General features: G+C 36.1%; 1 protein-coding gene across 1 annotated transcript; it reads left to right on the top strand.

Annotated features, from left to right (window-relative positions):
* Window positions 1-11,683: 11,683 nt before the first annotated feature.
* On the top strand, window positions 11,684-14,260 carry dctn5 (dynactin 5). The gene is made up of 6 exons (XM_048195409.1): window positions 11,684-11,841; window positions 12,100-12,168; window positions 12,246-12,364; window positions 13,260-13,371; window positions 13,446-13,548; window positions 13,711-14,260. The coding sequence occupies exons 1-6, from the start codon at window positions 11,794-11,796 to the stop codon at window positions 13,806-13,808; spliced, it is 549 nt and encodes a 182-aa protein (XP_048051366.1). The 5' UTR covers window positions 11,684-11,793; the 3' UTR covers window positions 13,809-14,260.
* The last annotated feature ends 853 nt before the right edge of the window (window positions 14,261-15,113 follow it).

Genomic DNA, 15,113 nt, shown 5'->3' with positions numbered 1-15,113 from the left:
GTTGGGTTTAAAATGTAGACAAGTAGAGCATACAAATGGTTATGGATTATTAATAAATCTAAGAGGAACTATCATGCAGACAGTGCAGACTCAAGCAATGCACAGCTGAGATAAAATATTTAGTGGGCACTTTTTGAAATGCCACCCGCAGTACAAAACACCTACAATACACTTCTTACGAAATTACGCAAAGCATCAGATTAGAGCAGGATTACAAATTTAAAGGGGGCTCTGGGTAAAAAAATGCCCCCATAATTAAAAAAGTGGAGCAAAATTAGTATTTAAACAGACTATCGTTTAAAAATGTTTGGGTTTGGTAAGGTTTTTCAGTGTTTTTGAAAGAATTCTCATATGCTCATCAAGGATGCATTTATTTGATCAATAATACATTAAAACAGCAATAATAACTGTTTTCTATTTGAATATATTTTAAAATTGAACTTATTCCTGTGATGGAAAAGCTGAATTTTTAGCATCATTACTCCAGTCTTCAGCAGTGTTGGGGGTAACACATTACAAGTGACTTGAGTTTCTAGGAAAGTAATGCATTACTTTTAAATTTACAACAAAATATCAGAGTTACTTTTTCAAATAAGTAACACAAATTAATTTGTTCTTCCGTGTATTGACTGACACATCTCCTGTCCACATGTTGAAAGAAATCGTGAGTAAGTGCAGAGGTGTAGTGTGTAAACATGATGGTTATTGTAGTTCTAGACTAAATGTGAGCATGCATTTACTCATCTCACTTGCACAAAACGTCAGTATTCCTCAAAATGAACAAAAACAGTGAATCTCAGAATATAATACTTAAATATATTAAATGAAACAAATATACTTTATGCATTTAATCTCACTTTATAAGCCAACATCTTTGCTGCTGACCATCAATGATACAATTCCACCAAACTAATAAGCAAAGATGACTTTAGATAAACATCATATTTGTGATCAGCCTGAGGCTTATTTCACTTTTGGTGGGAAAGGGCCTTTACATTTGCCAAAAAAAGAACTTTTTGTTTTTATAAAAAAACAAAAAAAACAAGCAAGCCCAGGTGAGAAAAAGTAATGCAAAAGTAATGTAACACATTACTTTCCATAAAATGTAACTAAGTAACGCAATATTGTAATGCATTACTTTTCAAATTAAATTTCTCCAACACTTGTCTTCAGTGTCACATGATCCTTCAGAAACCACTCTAATAGGCTGATTTGCTGCACTTATTATTATCAATGTTAAAAACAGTTGCGCTACTTAATATTTTTGTGGAAAACGTGACGTTTTTTTCAGGATTCTGTGATGAACAGAAAGTTCAAAATAACAGCATTTATTTTAATTATTTTTAGTCTTTACTGTCATTTTTGATCAATTAAATGTTTAATTTGATTAATTAATAAAAGTATTAATTAATTATTTAATTATATAAACATTATAAAAATACTAATCAATTCAGATAAAAACAATATCAATACAATCAATTACAATTCCAGTTTCATTCCAGTTAAAATAAAAAAAAAAAACAGTGGTCAAATGTTTCCCTTGAATCAATGTAAAAGTTACTCTCTGACACTGGATGAGTTATAACATCAGATACATAGATTTCTCTTCTCATTCAACCTGGTGAGATCTACTGTGCATACTCTCAGAGTAGATGATGCCACTTTTCTTTGTCAGTTTCGTTCTCTCTTGCTCGGTCCCTTAGGTCTAATTAACCAGTTCAGGCTCAGCAAAGCGCAGTCAGCCAATTCAAAGGCATTAACAATTCATGGACAGACATCACAGAAATAACCAGACCTTCTCTTTCCATTTGGCTCTGGAAGGGGGAGGGTGGGTCAGGGAGGTCCCTGCTAGAGAGCGAGGTAGGTCTATCTATCACGTAATCGGCTCACTCCCTCCTCCAGTACAGCATCCTTTTGCTTCATCCCATGAGGTTGCACATGCTGGAGCACTTTTATGAAACTGGAACCCTGCCATAGAAAGATGCACAGTGAGATAGAGTTCCTTCGGCACCATCAAAGGAGGCCCATCAACACTACATGACCATATTTATTTTTGCTAAAATAGCAAACACTTTAAACCAACAGCTCATCCTAAAATAAAAATTCTGTTCTCATTTACTCACCCTCATGTCGTTCCAATCCAGTAGAGAACAAAAAAAGATGTTTTAGCAGAATATACAGTGTCAACAGGACTTACTTTCATTAAAGAAAGACATACATGCTTGGAACAACATGAAGATCATTTATATAATGATGATTAATTTTTGTTTGGACTTTTTTAATTGGGCTTCAGTTAACTGTAAAAACACAAACCCAATATAATAATATAATATAATATAATATAATATAATATAATATAATATAATATAATATAATATAATATAATATATATATAATATAATATAATATAATATAATATAATATAATATAATATAATATAATATAATAATATATGAATTAAATATAAAAGAACCAAATCCTTTATAACATGAGCTGCAATACTGTATATACTGAGTTCTGATAGTCCATCTCACAGGGAAAAAAAAAAAAAAAAAAAAAAAAACATTTTTTCACACAAATAAATAATGAGGTCTGCATTTGCAGCAAGATCTAACTTTTGGAATATCCTAGTCCGGAGAAAGCTGCTCAATAAAACATTGCTGTCATGGTAAAACTTTAATGGCTCTGTCTTCGAGCATTAACCCACATGAACACACATTTAGGGCATCTTTTCTGCATAAGCCTTAGTTGAGCCCACCCACCAACCCACCTCCCAACTCCTAAAATCACTAGAGAAGATTTAACAGTCATTTAGCAAATAAAGCTGCCCAGCCCAGATCAAAAAGCATTATATGGATGACTGTGTATGGTATTAACCCTTTTTGCATGACAGTTGGATGCAGTGTCCTATAAATCACCCCCTATTGAGAATGGAGCTGCTGCAACAGTACACACAGACAACGGTCTTGAGTATTCATTTGAAATATGTGAGAGTTTTGTATTAAAAATGGATAGTTCACAATTTTGCTATCATTTAAAATCCAGATTTTCTTACTTCCATGCAACACTACTTTTTTTGTAACAAAACACTGTTATTTATTTTAAATGTATATTTTATGACGATCTTCAAATCAAATATGGCGCCGTTGACGTCAAAGACGTTTGGCCATGAGACACACAAGAACCACCAATCAACGGTGATAGGCGCCGTTTTTATAGTCTTTATGGCTTTTCTCTTTTTCAGAATTCTATTTTTCTTCTTTTTTTGCATTTAAGCAACTATCAGATAAAACAGTTCCTTTGATTTAGAGCTCGATTGGTCACACTCACACATAAAAATTAGGCATACTGAACATGTAGCCTACTTTTACACAAACAAGAGAGATTCTGTGACACCCCACATCCACTGCTAGAGTTAAAGACAGTAAGAGATTAAGCGCTAATCTGATGATGGGGCACTCCCGTCAAATACAATAAAACAAAATAGATCTCCTTTTTCACTGAAGGCTGTTGATTAAATCAGCTTACCTCACTATACGAAAGCACCATGATCCCAGAATTCCACTGAAGCCTTGCTCCTATAACTTAATGTCTTGAGCACATTAGAAGATAAGCAATTATTATGGAGGCCATTTACTTAATCCAATCCATGTATTTAAACCGATTGTGTGTTAGTTTAAATAATTAATTATTGTTTAAAAAACTTATTTATTTTTTTAAATAATTTGCATATAGGCCTATATTAAATGGCAATTTTATAATTAGGTTTTTATGAAATGAACTAAAGTACATGAAATAATAAATACATAGATTTGTCTAGCCTATATTTTTATTCTTTTAATTGCACATAACTAAAATCAGCGTGGTTCTCATAATTACTAATATCTTTAAAAATAAATAAATAAATAAATAAATAAATAATAATAATATAAGGCTGTTCCAAGTACATGTTTGATGTGTGATATACGCTCTATATAGTGTTCTCTGTCTCTCCATCACACACACACACTTATAGCCACACATGCACGCTGGCTGCAGGAGATGTTACGTCACATGTGAAGGTTGCAGGACTTCAACAAAGTCGGAGTCTGCCCTCCATCGTCCTGTTCCCTGAACATATCTGAACACATTCAGTTTAATTATGAAAGATGAACCAACTCATTCTATCAATAAGACACATTATTAGATGACATAATACAATACAATTAGAACTTTATTACTTCAAATATTGTATATGATCTTGTTATAAAAGTTCGGTTCAAATACATTACATGCAATTTGTTGTATTATTGTTGTAACTTGTAAATATTATGAAATTCATCTACATACGGTGGAAAAACTAAGCATAAATCGTTACAATCTGAAAGGTCTCTTTATTTTCACAAAAAAAAAAAAAAAAAAAAAAAAAAATCATTAATAATACATTTACAACAATTACATTTTTTTTTCTCTCTTTTTTTACTGGTTTATATCCAAAGGCACCCACCTTCCTCGAGCTGAACAGATTAGTTCTGTGCTGGTTTGATTGAACATGGATTTTAAACAGAATATTTACAAGCTCTAATATCATAGTGATTCTTTCTGGCTGACATGATAAGCTGTAATGATGACTTCTGTATGACTAATTCCTGTCCCTCGGGCTGGACTGGAAACACAAGGCTGTCCTATGTGGTGAGAAATCTCAGAACTGCACAATCCTCCCCCTCCTCCTCCAACTGTGGTAAAATATGATTCACCATTCACATCTCCAGAGCAGGAGCTATTCTTGGTGTCTTAATCTTGTGTATAAAACAAAAACTCAAAAGAAAAGCTGGGGCCGTCTGTTCTCTTCATCATTATCATCACCTGATAAAGAAATGCTGCTTCAGAGGTTTCAAGGTTCAGGTTACTTGCATAGAAGGACATAACAAACAGTCGTTTCAATCCTTAATGGACGAATGCAAACTTCTGCTCAGTCCTCTTTAGGAAGGAAGTCCACGCTGGCGTTCTGGTTGGTGAGGGCTTGTTCCAGCAGGGCTCTCTGCGTGATAGCAGGCAGGTAGAGGAACGCGTACAGGAGCCCAAGCAGCAGAAGAGCGATGATCAGAGGAAGACCCCAGTCTGTGGTCATGATTGGATCTTCGCAGCGGGCCTGGAGAAAAGAGGCCTGCATTGTGCCGGTGGCCGAAGAAGAGAGAGTGACGGAGAGATGTGACTTTAGTGTTCTCCGCAGGTCCGCTGTCCAGAGACTGCTTAGAAGTGTGTGTCTGTATGCATCCCTTTGGCAGGACACACCTGCCACTAGCCGCTCTGCTTGGCACCGAGACACAGCTGTCAATGTGACACTCCAGCCAGATGTCACCAAATCAGGCCTGCTCTAGGAGGGACATCCCCATACTGACAACAGACACAATGACCTACGTCAAAGACATGCAGAACTCTGATGCCGTCATTGGTAAACATGAAGCATAAAGTGTGTTTTATCTTTAAACTCCTATAAGGGTATTATCTGTGTGTGATTGTTGACTTAAGCCACTCTCTAGGTGGCATAAGGGTAACATTGCTATGGTACAGGGCTGATTTTAAATGTTATGCAACACTGTTTGGGTACATCACACTATGTTTCGACTAATACCTGCAGCCAGCACTTCCTCATTACCACAAATCACCTCCCAAATCTAGAATATGGATTATAGTGCTTGCATAACATAATTATATAATTCTTAGTAACATTTTATAAATCAGACAAAATTGCCTGCAATTTTTGGATAGAATGGGATTACTCTTGGGATATTTTTACACATAATTAAACAACAACTCTTCTGACGTGACGTGTGGCCAAGTATGGTGTCCCATACTCAGAATTTGTGCTTGTGATGTGCTTGTGACACACACACACACACAACCAGACCAGTGGGCAGCCATTTTTGCTACGGCACCCAGGGAGTGATTGGGGGTTAGGTGCTCAGCATAATGAGAGTGTTCATTCACTCCCCCCACCTACATTTCTTGCCAGTACTGAGACTCAAACCTAGCCACAACTGCCCCCTTGTGCTGTTACTTGTGCAAATACATATTTTCAAAAAAGAAGATTTAGTTAAAAAATAAAAAATAATAAAAAAGAACAGATCCATCCATCCATTTTCTGGTAGTCCTATGTCAATAGATATAATAAATAATAATGTCAGCAAGTGTGTTTTTTCCCCCAAACCAATTGTGGTCCTCTAGGGGTCTCCAGGCCCCAGTTTGAAAACCACTGTTCTATTTCTGTAATGCAGTTTTTAGCCATGAAAATATGTGTTCAGATCAATTGTTATTTACTATTGTTAAAAATGTTAAAGGTGCCATAGAACGTGTTTTCAAAAGATGTAATATAAATCTAAGGTGTCCCCTGAATGTGTCTGTGAAGTTTCAGCTCAAAATACCCCATAGATTTTTTTTAAATTCATTTTTTAACTGCCTATTTTGGGGCATCATTAAATATGCGCCGATTCAGGCTGCGGCCCCTTTAAATCATGCGCTCCCTGCCCCCGGAGCTCGCGCTTGCCTTAAACAGCATAAACAAAGTTCACACAGCTAATATAACCCTCAAAATGGATCTTTACAAAGATCATGCAGCATGTCTAATCGCGTAAGTACAGTGTTTATTTGGGTGTTTACATTTGATTCTGAATGAGTTTGAGGCTATGCTCTGTGGCTAACAGCTAATGCTACACTGTTGGAGAGATTTATAAAGAATGAAGTTGTGTTTATGAATTATACAGACTGCAAGTGTTTAATAATGAAAATAGCGACGGCTCTTGTCTCCGTGAATTCAGTAATAACCGATGGTAACTTTAACCACCTTTAACAGTACATTAGCAACATGCTAACGAAACATTTAGAAAGACAATTTACAAATATCACTAAAAATATCATGATATCGTGGATCATGTCAGTTATTATTGCTCCATCTGCCATTTTTCTCTGTTGTTCTTGCTTGCTTACCTAGTCTGATGATTCAGCTGTGCACATCCAGACGTCCTGCCCTTGTCTAATGCCTTGAACATGGGCTGGCATATGCAAATATTGGGGGCGTACATATTAATGATCCCGACTGTTACGTAACAGTCGGTGTTATGTTGAGATTCGCCTGTTCTTCCGAGGTCTTTTAAACAAATTAGATTTATATAAGAAGGAGGAAACAATGGATTTTGAGACTCACTGTATGTCATTTCCATGTACTGAACTCTTGTTATTTAACTATGCCAAAGTAAATTCAATTTTTAATTCTAGGGCACCTTTAAAACATATTTTAAACGAGTTGTTTCATTTTATCAGTATCATCAAGGTCTATACTTGTAAGGGCCAATTATTTATCCAGTCTGTGCTATATAAAAGTTTGTTCCATCTCTAACATAAATATAGGATTCAGTTAAATTATGAACACACATCTTCCTTTAAACTGATGTAAAAAGCAGGAAAAGGATGGTAAGTGTGATGGTGCTTATAAAAGCAGTTGAGGAAAGGAGTCTGACGGGCTGTCTTAACCTCCACAGAGAAAGGCCTCTCCCTCAGAGCCTGCAAAATCAGGTCACCTCACTGTGGAGCGCCAAAGCAAGGACAGGACTCACAGTGCTGGTGAAACCTCAAAGGTGTCCATTGTTTTTCACACACAAAAGCATTTTTCACATAATTGTCCTCTCTGTTAGGTCTTTTCACAATTGAATCTGATTCATAATTAATGATTGATTTGTTGTCAGATGTTGCAAAGATTATAGGAATGCTAAAACAGACAGACATGGCTAATGAAGGCACAGTTTCTTAAGTTAAAACGGCACTAGAAGGTCTAGACAGACAACTTAATATTTTATTATGTGTGAACAAGGCCCTTAAGGGGAATGTTTCTGCAATTTGGATGCTATTAATTGCTTTGGATGAAGAACATGAACTTAATCGTGTTGTTGCTACAAGGTTTATTAAGTGATTTATCATTAAGAACTGGGCTTTTTATACCAAGGTCATGGTCATTTTCTCAGTGCTTTATTAATAGAATTTGTGTTACATATAGGTGTAATATTGTAGTTGGGTAGTTGACATTTAAAAATGAAAATTAAGAACACACCGACATACCTATCAAATTAAACATGTCGAAATGAGTATGACCTTTCAGATTCAGAATGGAGCCAGATATGTGTGAGATCCCAGAATTTGTCAATTAATACTAGATTTAAAGGGATAGTTCACCCAAAAATGAAAATTTGATGTTTATCTGCTTACCCCCAGAGCATCCAAGATGTAGGTGACTTTGTGTCTTCAGTAGAACACAAATTATGATTTTAACTCCAACCGTTGCAGTCTGTCAGTCGTATAATGGATGGCAATGGGAACTTCATCTATAAGAGTCAAAAAAATATGCACAGACAAATCCAAATTAAACCCTGTGGCTCGTGACGACACATTGATGTCCTAAGACACGAAACGATCGGTTTGTGCGAGAAACCGAACGGTATTTATATCATTTTTTTACCTCTAATGCACCTGTTGTGTGAGGTCTGAAAACACGCTCTGATGACGGAAGTGATCTCTCACGCTTATACTTCAATAATACCTCACACACTGGATGCTCAAGGCAGTTGGACATAGTGGTGCAATAGAGGTAAAAAATTATATAAATACTGTTCGGTTTCGTCTCTTATCAATATGTCATCACGAGCCGCAGGGTTTAATTTGGATTTGTCTGTGCATGTTTTTTTGATTCTTATAGACGAAGTTCCCATTGACACGCATTATTTGACTGACAGACAGCAACGGTTGGAGTTAAAAATCATCATTTGTGTTCTACTGAAGAAACAAAGTCACCTACATCTTGGATGGTAAGCAGAAAAACATCAAATTTTTCAAACTATCCCTTTAAGCTGATCCAATATAACTGGGTAATGCGTCTATCTATCTATCTATCTATCTATCTATCTATCTATCTATCTATCTATCTATCTATCTATCTATCTATCTATCTATCTATCTATCTATCTATCTATCTATCTATCTATCTCTAAACACCCATTTCAACTGGCATTACACCAAAGTAATTATATGACTCAATACATATGATCCAGTTGTGAGAAGATGGCATTAGATAGCATTTTCCCAGGAAGCATTACATAACAGCGCAACAGAGACAAACCTACACACTCAAGAGAATCAAGAGAGAAAGAAACAGCAATTAAAGGACAGAAAAAAAGAAGTCATGCTAACAGTGCCTTCACTTTCCCTTTTCTCTTTAAGAACAGGCAGAACAAATCATCTCGACACACTCGATACAGTCCTGACTTTGGCTCCACTGGCTCTTCTCATCAGATAGCGTGTCCGTCGCCCACAGACATGGAGGATGTATTATATAAAGCCCTCCTGAAACCCTGGCCGCTGCAGTGATGACTATACGATGATGGCAAGGCTTCACATACTATATCTTACTGTGCATTTACACACACACACACACACACACACGTTGGGTTTCCATGTTTTATAGGCACTTCCATATACATTTTCCATAGACTGTACAAACTATATATTCTATCCTCTAACCCTAAACCTACCCACCAGAGAAAACTTTCTGCATTTTTACATTTTCAAAAAGCATAATTCTGTATGATTTTTAAGCTGTTTTCCTTATAGAGAACAAAAAAAAAATTCCTAAATCTAATTGACATCATTGTGGGGACATTTTATTCCCATAGCATAGGGTTTACCACACACACACACACACACACACACACACACACACACACACACACACAGTACCTAAAAGCACATTCTCTAGACACTATGACCCCTGAACTATTTTTAGCTCAGCTAGTGCTGAGAACTTCACTGCTAAGAGATGCGTTCAGAAAAGTAGCCTATGAAAATAGTTTGTTATTTAAAGAACCCCGACAAACATCTCGTCATCTCTGGACAAGACAGAATAAACACCACATTAGTTGATGAAATCAGCGAAAGTCTCGCTTATGTGAATATCAAAACAGTCTCTTCAGCAGATACACAAGGAGATAAAGGCTCCTCTTTAGTGCTTGGAAACATAAACAGTTTCTTGAGTTCAAATGCTGGATATGGTTTCCTGATGTAAATCTATCGATAAGCTAAAGTCTCAAATGGGCAAGACAAATCCTCCCACACAGACGCCAGCAGCCAATCATGAACACATTTCTCTGCCTGGTCTAATAAAAATAGATTTTTTACCGTTAACTGTTTCTGTTAAAGACCCACGAAGGGCAACAGACCGTGATATCGGGAGTTTTGGGGATGTAAGTTGTGGGCACAACACATAGCTGTGTGTACAATCTAATAACTTGTCGATTCAATGTCAAAGTGACCTTTGCTGTGACATTGTGATAACTGATCTGTGGTATTGTATAACTATAAGAGAATTTCAAGCTGACAGATGTGGTCAGCGAGGGATTACAGGACCGTCTTACACAACACTGCATTTGCTTGAGCACATTTCAGTCAAGGTGAGGGGGCTGTGTGTGTGTGCATTCAGGAGGCTATTCCCAGACTCAAGACTAAACAGAAATACTGCAGAGCAGAGAATTTATTATGTGATAAAAACAAACACTGAAAAAAACTCAGCTGGTTTAGAGTGCAAGCTAAATCACTAGATTTTACTGTAGGCTATTATTAGAGCATAGGCCTATTACACTAACTTTTGCATAGTAAATGTTCACATCATTCTGACATAGGCTAATCATTTTTGATGTGCTGATAAAAGCTCATCAACCACGTGGTTGGGATTCGAGCCCACGAGCACATACAGCTATGGATTAATAAGGCACGTTTTAAAATAATACCACCTCCGTACTGCGGGACTCAAAACTGTGAAACGATACAGCAGCGCCATCATGCGGTCTAACAGTATTTTGCATTTATGTAAAATAAGTAAATGTATAAAACACTTTCAGAAAAACGATTATGAAAAAAAAAAATCAAATTTGATATGGAAACCATTTTGAAAGCATAAAACGCATACACATTTATGTAAAATTTATATTTAAAAGAAACTAACAACATTTGGAAATTACTGTTCGATTATTTTTTATAGATTATATGCATATTAATAAATATTACATATTTAATTCTCTCATTAACATGTTTGTACATTTGCAATGAAAATAATCTAAAACATTTCATCTTTTTTATTTATTTATTTTACACATATTTAAAAAAATAATAAATAAAAAAATTAAGAAGGGGTCTTTTCATTCCTCTTCTAAGTGATCAAGGTCTTGTATTATTCCAACAAATTTCAGGGCCTTTTTCATTTTCATACATTCCAATGATGGAAAGTAATTACAAATAAAGTCTCTTTTGAATATAGAAAAATAAGGTTTCGTCTTCATACATTTGCATTTATGAATGAAGAATTTCCCCAGAATCTACATTACATTAATAATTTTTATTTATTTATTTATTTTTATCATCCAACAGCATTCCAAACATAATATGTTTCCTAGCAAAAGTGGGCAGTGAATGAATCTTTGTCTCCAACCAATAAGACATATTTTTCCAGAAAATATTTGGAAACACACAAGAAAAAAAAAAAAGACGATCACTTCAACTTGACAAAATTACAGGTATTTTCTTCCAAATTAAAGTGTTGTCTTAAAAATTCACTTGATGGGTATATACCAATGAATAAATTAAAAAAAAAAAAAAAATCTTGAACGATGTTCTGCAATCTTGGCACTAACCGGAAGCGGAAATAGCGAGGGAGCGGTTGACAGCTGCCGGACATTCGAAGGGGTTTCGCCAACAAAACAATAAAATTGTGCAGAGATGGAGTTGTGTGAAATATTATACAACAAGGCTGAATACATCGAGACGGTATGTTATAATATTCTTCAGTTGAATCACGCGGTTGCAAATATTAAATTCAGAATCAACTGACCGACTAGTTTGTCTTTGCAAACCTACTATGTTTTCTAATAAACAAAGATGATAACGTTACCGCCAGCGCAAAAGTGTTGGTTTGTCATAACCTACCAGTCAGTAAACGTCTGTATCAGTTGCACATGTAGTTTATTTAAAGCTGGAGCGTCATATGATGATGGTGGTGGTAAGATTGACATTTGTTCTCTCCAGGCATCAGGCAACAAAGTCAGCAGACAGTCGGTGCTTTGCGGCAGTCAAAACATCGTCCTCAATGGAAAAGTGAGCTTTTTCCTCTGTTTCGTTCTGTTATTTTCATCAGCAAATGTGCTAGCTTTCTGAAATGGTCTGTATTTTAGACTATCGTGATGAATGACTGTATCATCAGAGGAGATCTTGCTAATGTCAGAGTTGGGCGCCACTGTGTCATTAAAAGTCGTAGTGTGATCAGACCGCCGTTTAAAAAATTCAGCAAAGGGTGAGTAATGCTACGGATTTAATGTAAAGCATCTGTTTTCTCACTGATGAACTGGAATGTGTATGATTTAAGAGTTAGTTCACCCAAAAATGAAAATTCTGTCATTTATTACTCACCCTCATGCCGTTCACACCCGTAAGACCTTCGTTCATCTTCGGAACACAAATGAAGATATTTTTGATGAAATCCGATGGCTCAGTGAGGCCTGCATTCACAGCAATGACATTTCCTCTCTCAAGATCCATTAATGAACTAAAAACATATTTAAATCAGTTCATGTGAGTACGGTGGTTCAATATTAATATTATAAAGCGACGAGAATATTTTTGGTGTGCCAAAAAACCCCAAAATAACGACTTATTTAGTGATGGCCGATTTCAAAACACTGCTTCCATGAAGCTTCGGAGCACAGATGAATCAGTGTGTCGAATCTGCTGTTTGGAGCGCCAAAGTAACGTGATTTCAGCAGTTTGGCGGTTTGACACGCAATCTGAATCATGATTCGATACGCTGATTCATCTGTGCTCCGAAGCTTCATGAAGCAGTGTTTTGAAATCGGCCATCACTAAATAAGTCGTTATTTTGTTTTTTTTGGCGCACCAAAAATATTCTCGTCGCTTTATAATATTAACATTGAACCACTGTACTCACATGAACTGATTTAAATATGTTTTTAGTACATTAATGGATCTTGAGAGAGGAAATGTCATTGCTGGCTATGCAGGCCTCACTGAGCCATCGGATTTAAACTAAAATATCTTAATTTGTGTTCTGAAGATTAACGAAGGTCTTATGGGTGTGAAACGACATGAGGGTGAGTAATAAATGACAGAATTTTCATTTTTGGGTGAACTAAGCCTTTAACTTGCTTATGTTTGCTCTCTGTGTACATTAGCGTGGCTTTCTTCCCCTTGCATATTGGGGACCATGTGTTCATAGAGGAGGACTGTGTTGTGAACGCTGCTCAGATAGGGTCATATGTCCACATTGGCAAGAACTGTGTGATTGTAAGTATCATCTGTATCCTCTCATTTGTTTTGTGGGTGTGACATTTGCGGTGATAAAGCATGTTTTCTTTTAGGGTCGACGCTGTGTCTTGAAGGACTGTTGTAAGATACTGGATAACACTGTCCTTCCCCCAGAGACAGTGGTTCCTCCATTTACAGTTTTCTCTGGCTGTCCAGGTCAACACCTTCAGATATATTATGCTCTTTAATTAGAATTATTGTTTATTATTACTGTCATCTGGTAATGTAAGTGAAGTGGATTTATTTTATTTATATTTTGCCAACAATGAATTGATATCACTTGCAAAATGTAAGCTTCTTTGTTATTCTTTACTTCAGGTTTATTTTCAGGAGAGCTCCCTGAATGTACACAGGAACTGATGATCGACGTTACCAAGAGTTACTACCAGAAATTCCTCCCTCTCAGCCAGATCTAGGACTGAACTTCAGTTTGTGTCTTGCTCACTTTTTCATTCTGGGACCAAAGGAACCAATGTGGACTAATATTCCCCAGCCCTCCCTTGCTCTAGAAATGCCAATATTAATTCTGTTCACAGATGTGACCACTTGCAGTAAAAATCCCTTACTGTGTTCATGGCTATGTTAACATAGAATCTAAAATGTATAAATGTGTGTATTATACGCAAACACCACATATCTCCTGCTTTTCATGTCAGTATTTTTAGATTTCTGTTAATGTTTCTCATTTCATGTCGCTGCTGTGCACACCACAGTCTTGTTTTCCTGGCTGGGAAAAATATCACAACACAGTGATTAGCTGTTAGACAGAAGGGCCTTTATTTATTGAACAGTACAATTTCTGCAACACTAAACCTGTTCTGCGTGCAAAGACAGATTACAGATGCTAATAAATGCTTTTTTAAGAAAAGTTTTAAGACTCGTTTTAAGTGATCACAGCATGTTTTGGGGGCTTTTACCAAACAACACATTCCTTTAGCTAAGTGTGGTCACATTCATGAAATTTCGGTCGGCTAAAAGAGTCTATTGTCAATAATGTAGCAATGTATGAAGCACAGCTCAGAGATCACTTTCAAATCAAGCAGCTTTCTGCTGGTCAAAGCAATGAATCCATGTGACCAACAGGAACCTTTTGAAAGAATATTTCACCCTAATGCGAAATTCTCGATCACATGAATTCTTGTTAAAATGACTAGATTTTGAAAACTCACTAAACAACGGCAAATGTGACTGCCACTGTAGCTGTACAAAGGTTATCTAACGGTGTAAGGAACCGGATGACATGCAAGAAAAATACTTTGTAGATAAAGAGAGAGATGAAATTTCATGTTTCAAAGCTACAATTTCAGATTGTGAGGTAGGGATCGTTCAGTCAATTTTAAGCAATGGATTTCTACAAACATGCTTCACACAATTTAAGTACAGAAATTAACTTGTTATAACTTGACTGTTTGTTATAACTTGACTGTTTGTTATAACTTGACTGTTTGTCTAGTGGACAAAACGGTGAGTTTTGGCCCCTTCTAGACTGCAACAAAAACTAATTAAAATAATAAATTACTGAAAAACTTGATTTAAAAACACAAATGTTAACTTAAAACCATACAGTTATGCATTCATACAATGAATAATACCACTTGTACACATAGCATACTTGAAAGAGGTAAAGGCACTTAAAGGGATAGTTCACGCAAAAATGAAAATTCAGTCATCATTTACTCATCCTCAAGTTGTTCTAAACCTGTATGAGTTTCTTTCTTCTG

The sequence above is a fragment of the Megalobrama amblycephala genome, linkage group LG1 (assembly GCF_018812025.1).
Source record: "Megalobrama amblycephala isolate DHTTF-2021 linkage group LG1, ASM1881202v1, whole genome shotgun sequence".
NCBI lineage: Eukaryota > Metazoa > Chordata > Actinopteri > Cypriniformes > Xenocyprididae > Megalobrama > Megalobrama amblycephala.
This window is presented reverse-complemented; position numbering and strand designations above follow the sequence as displayed.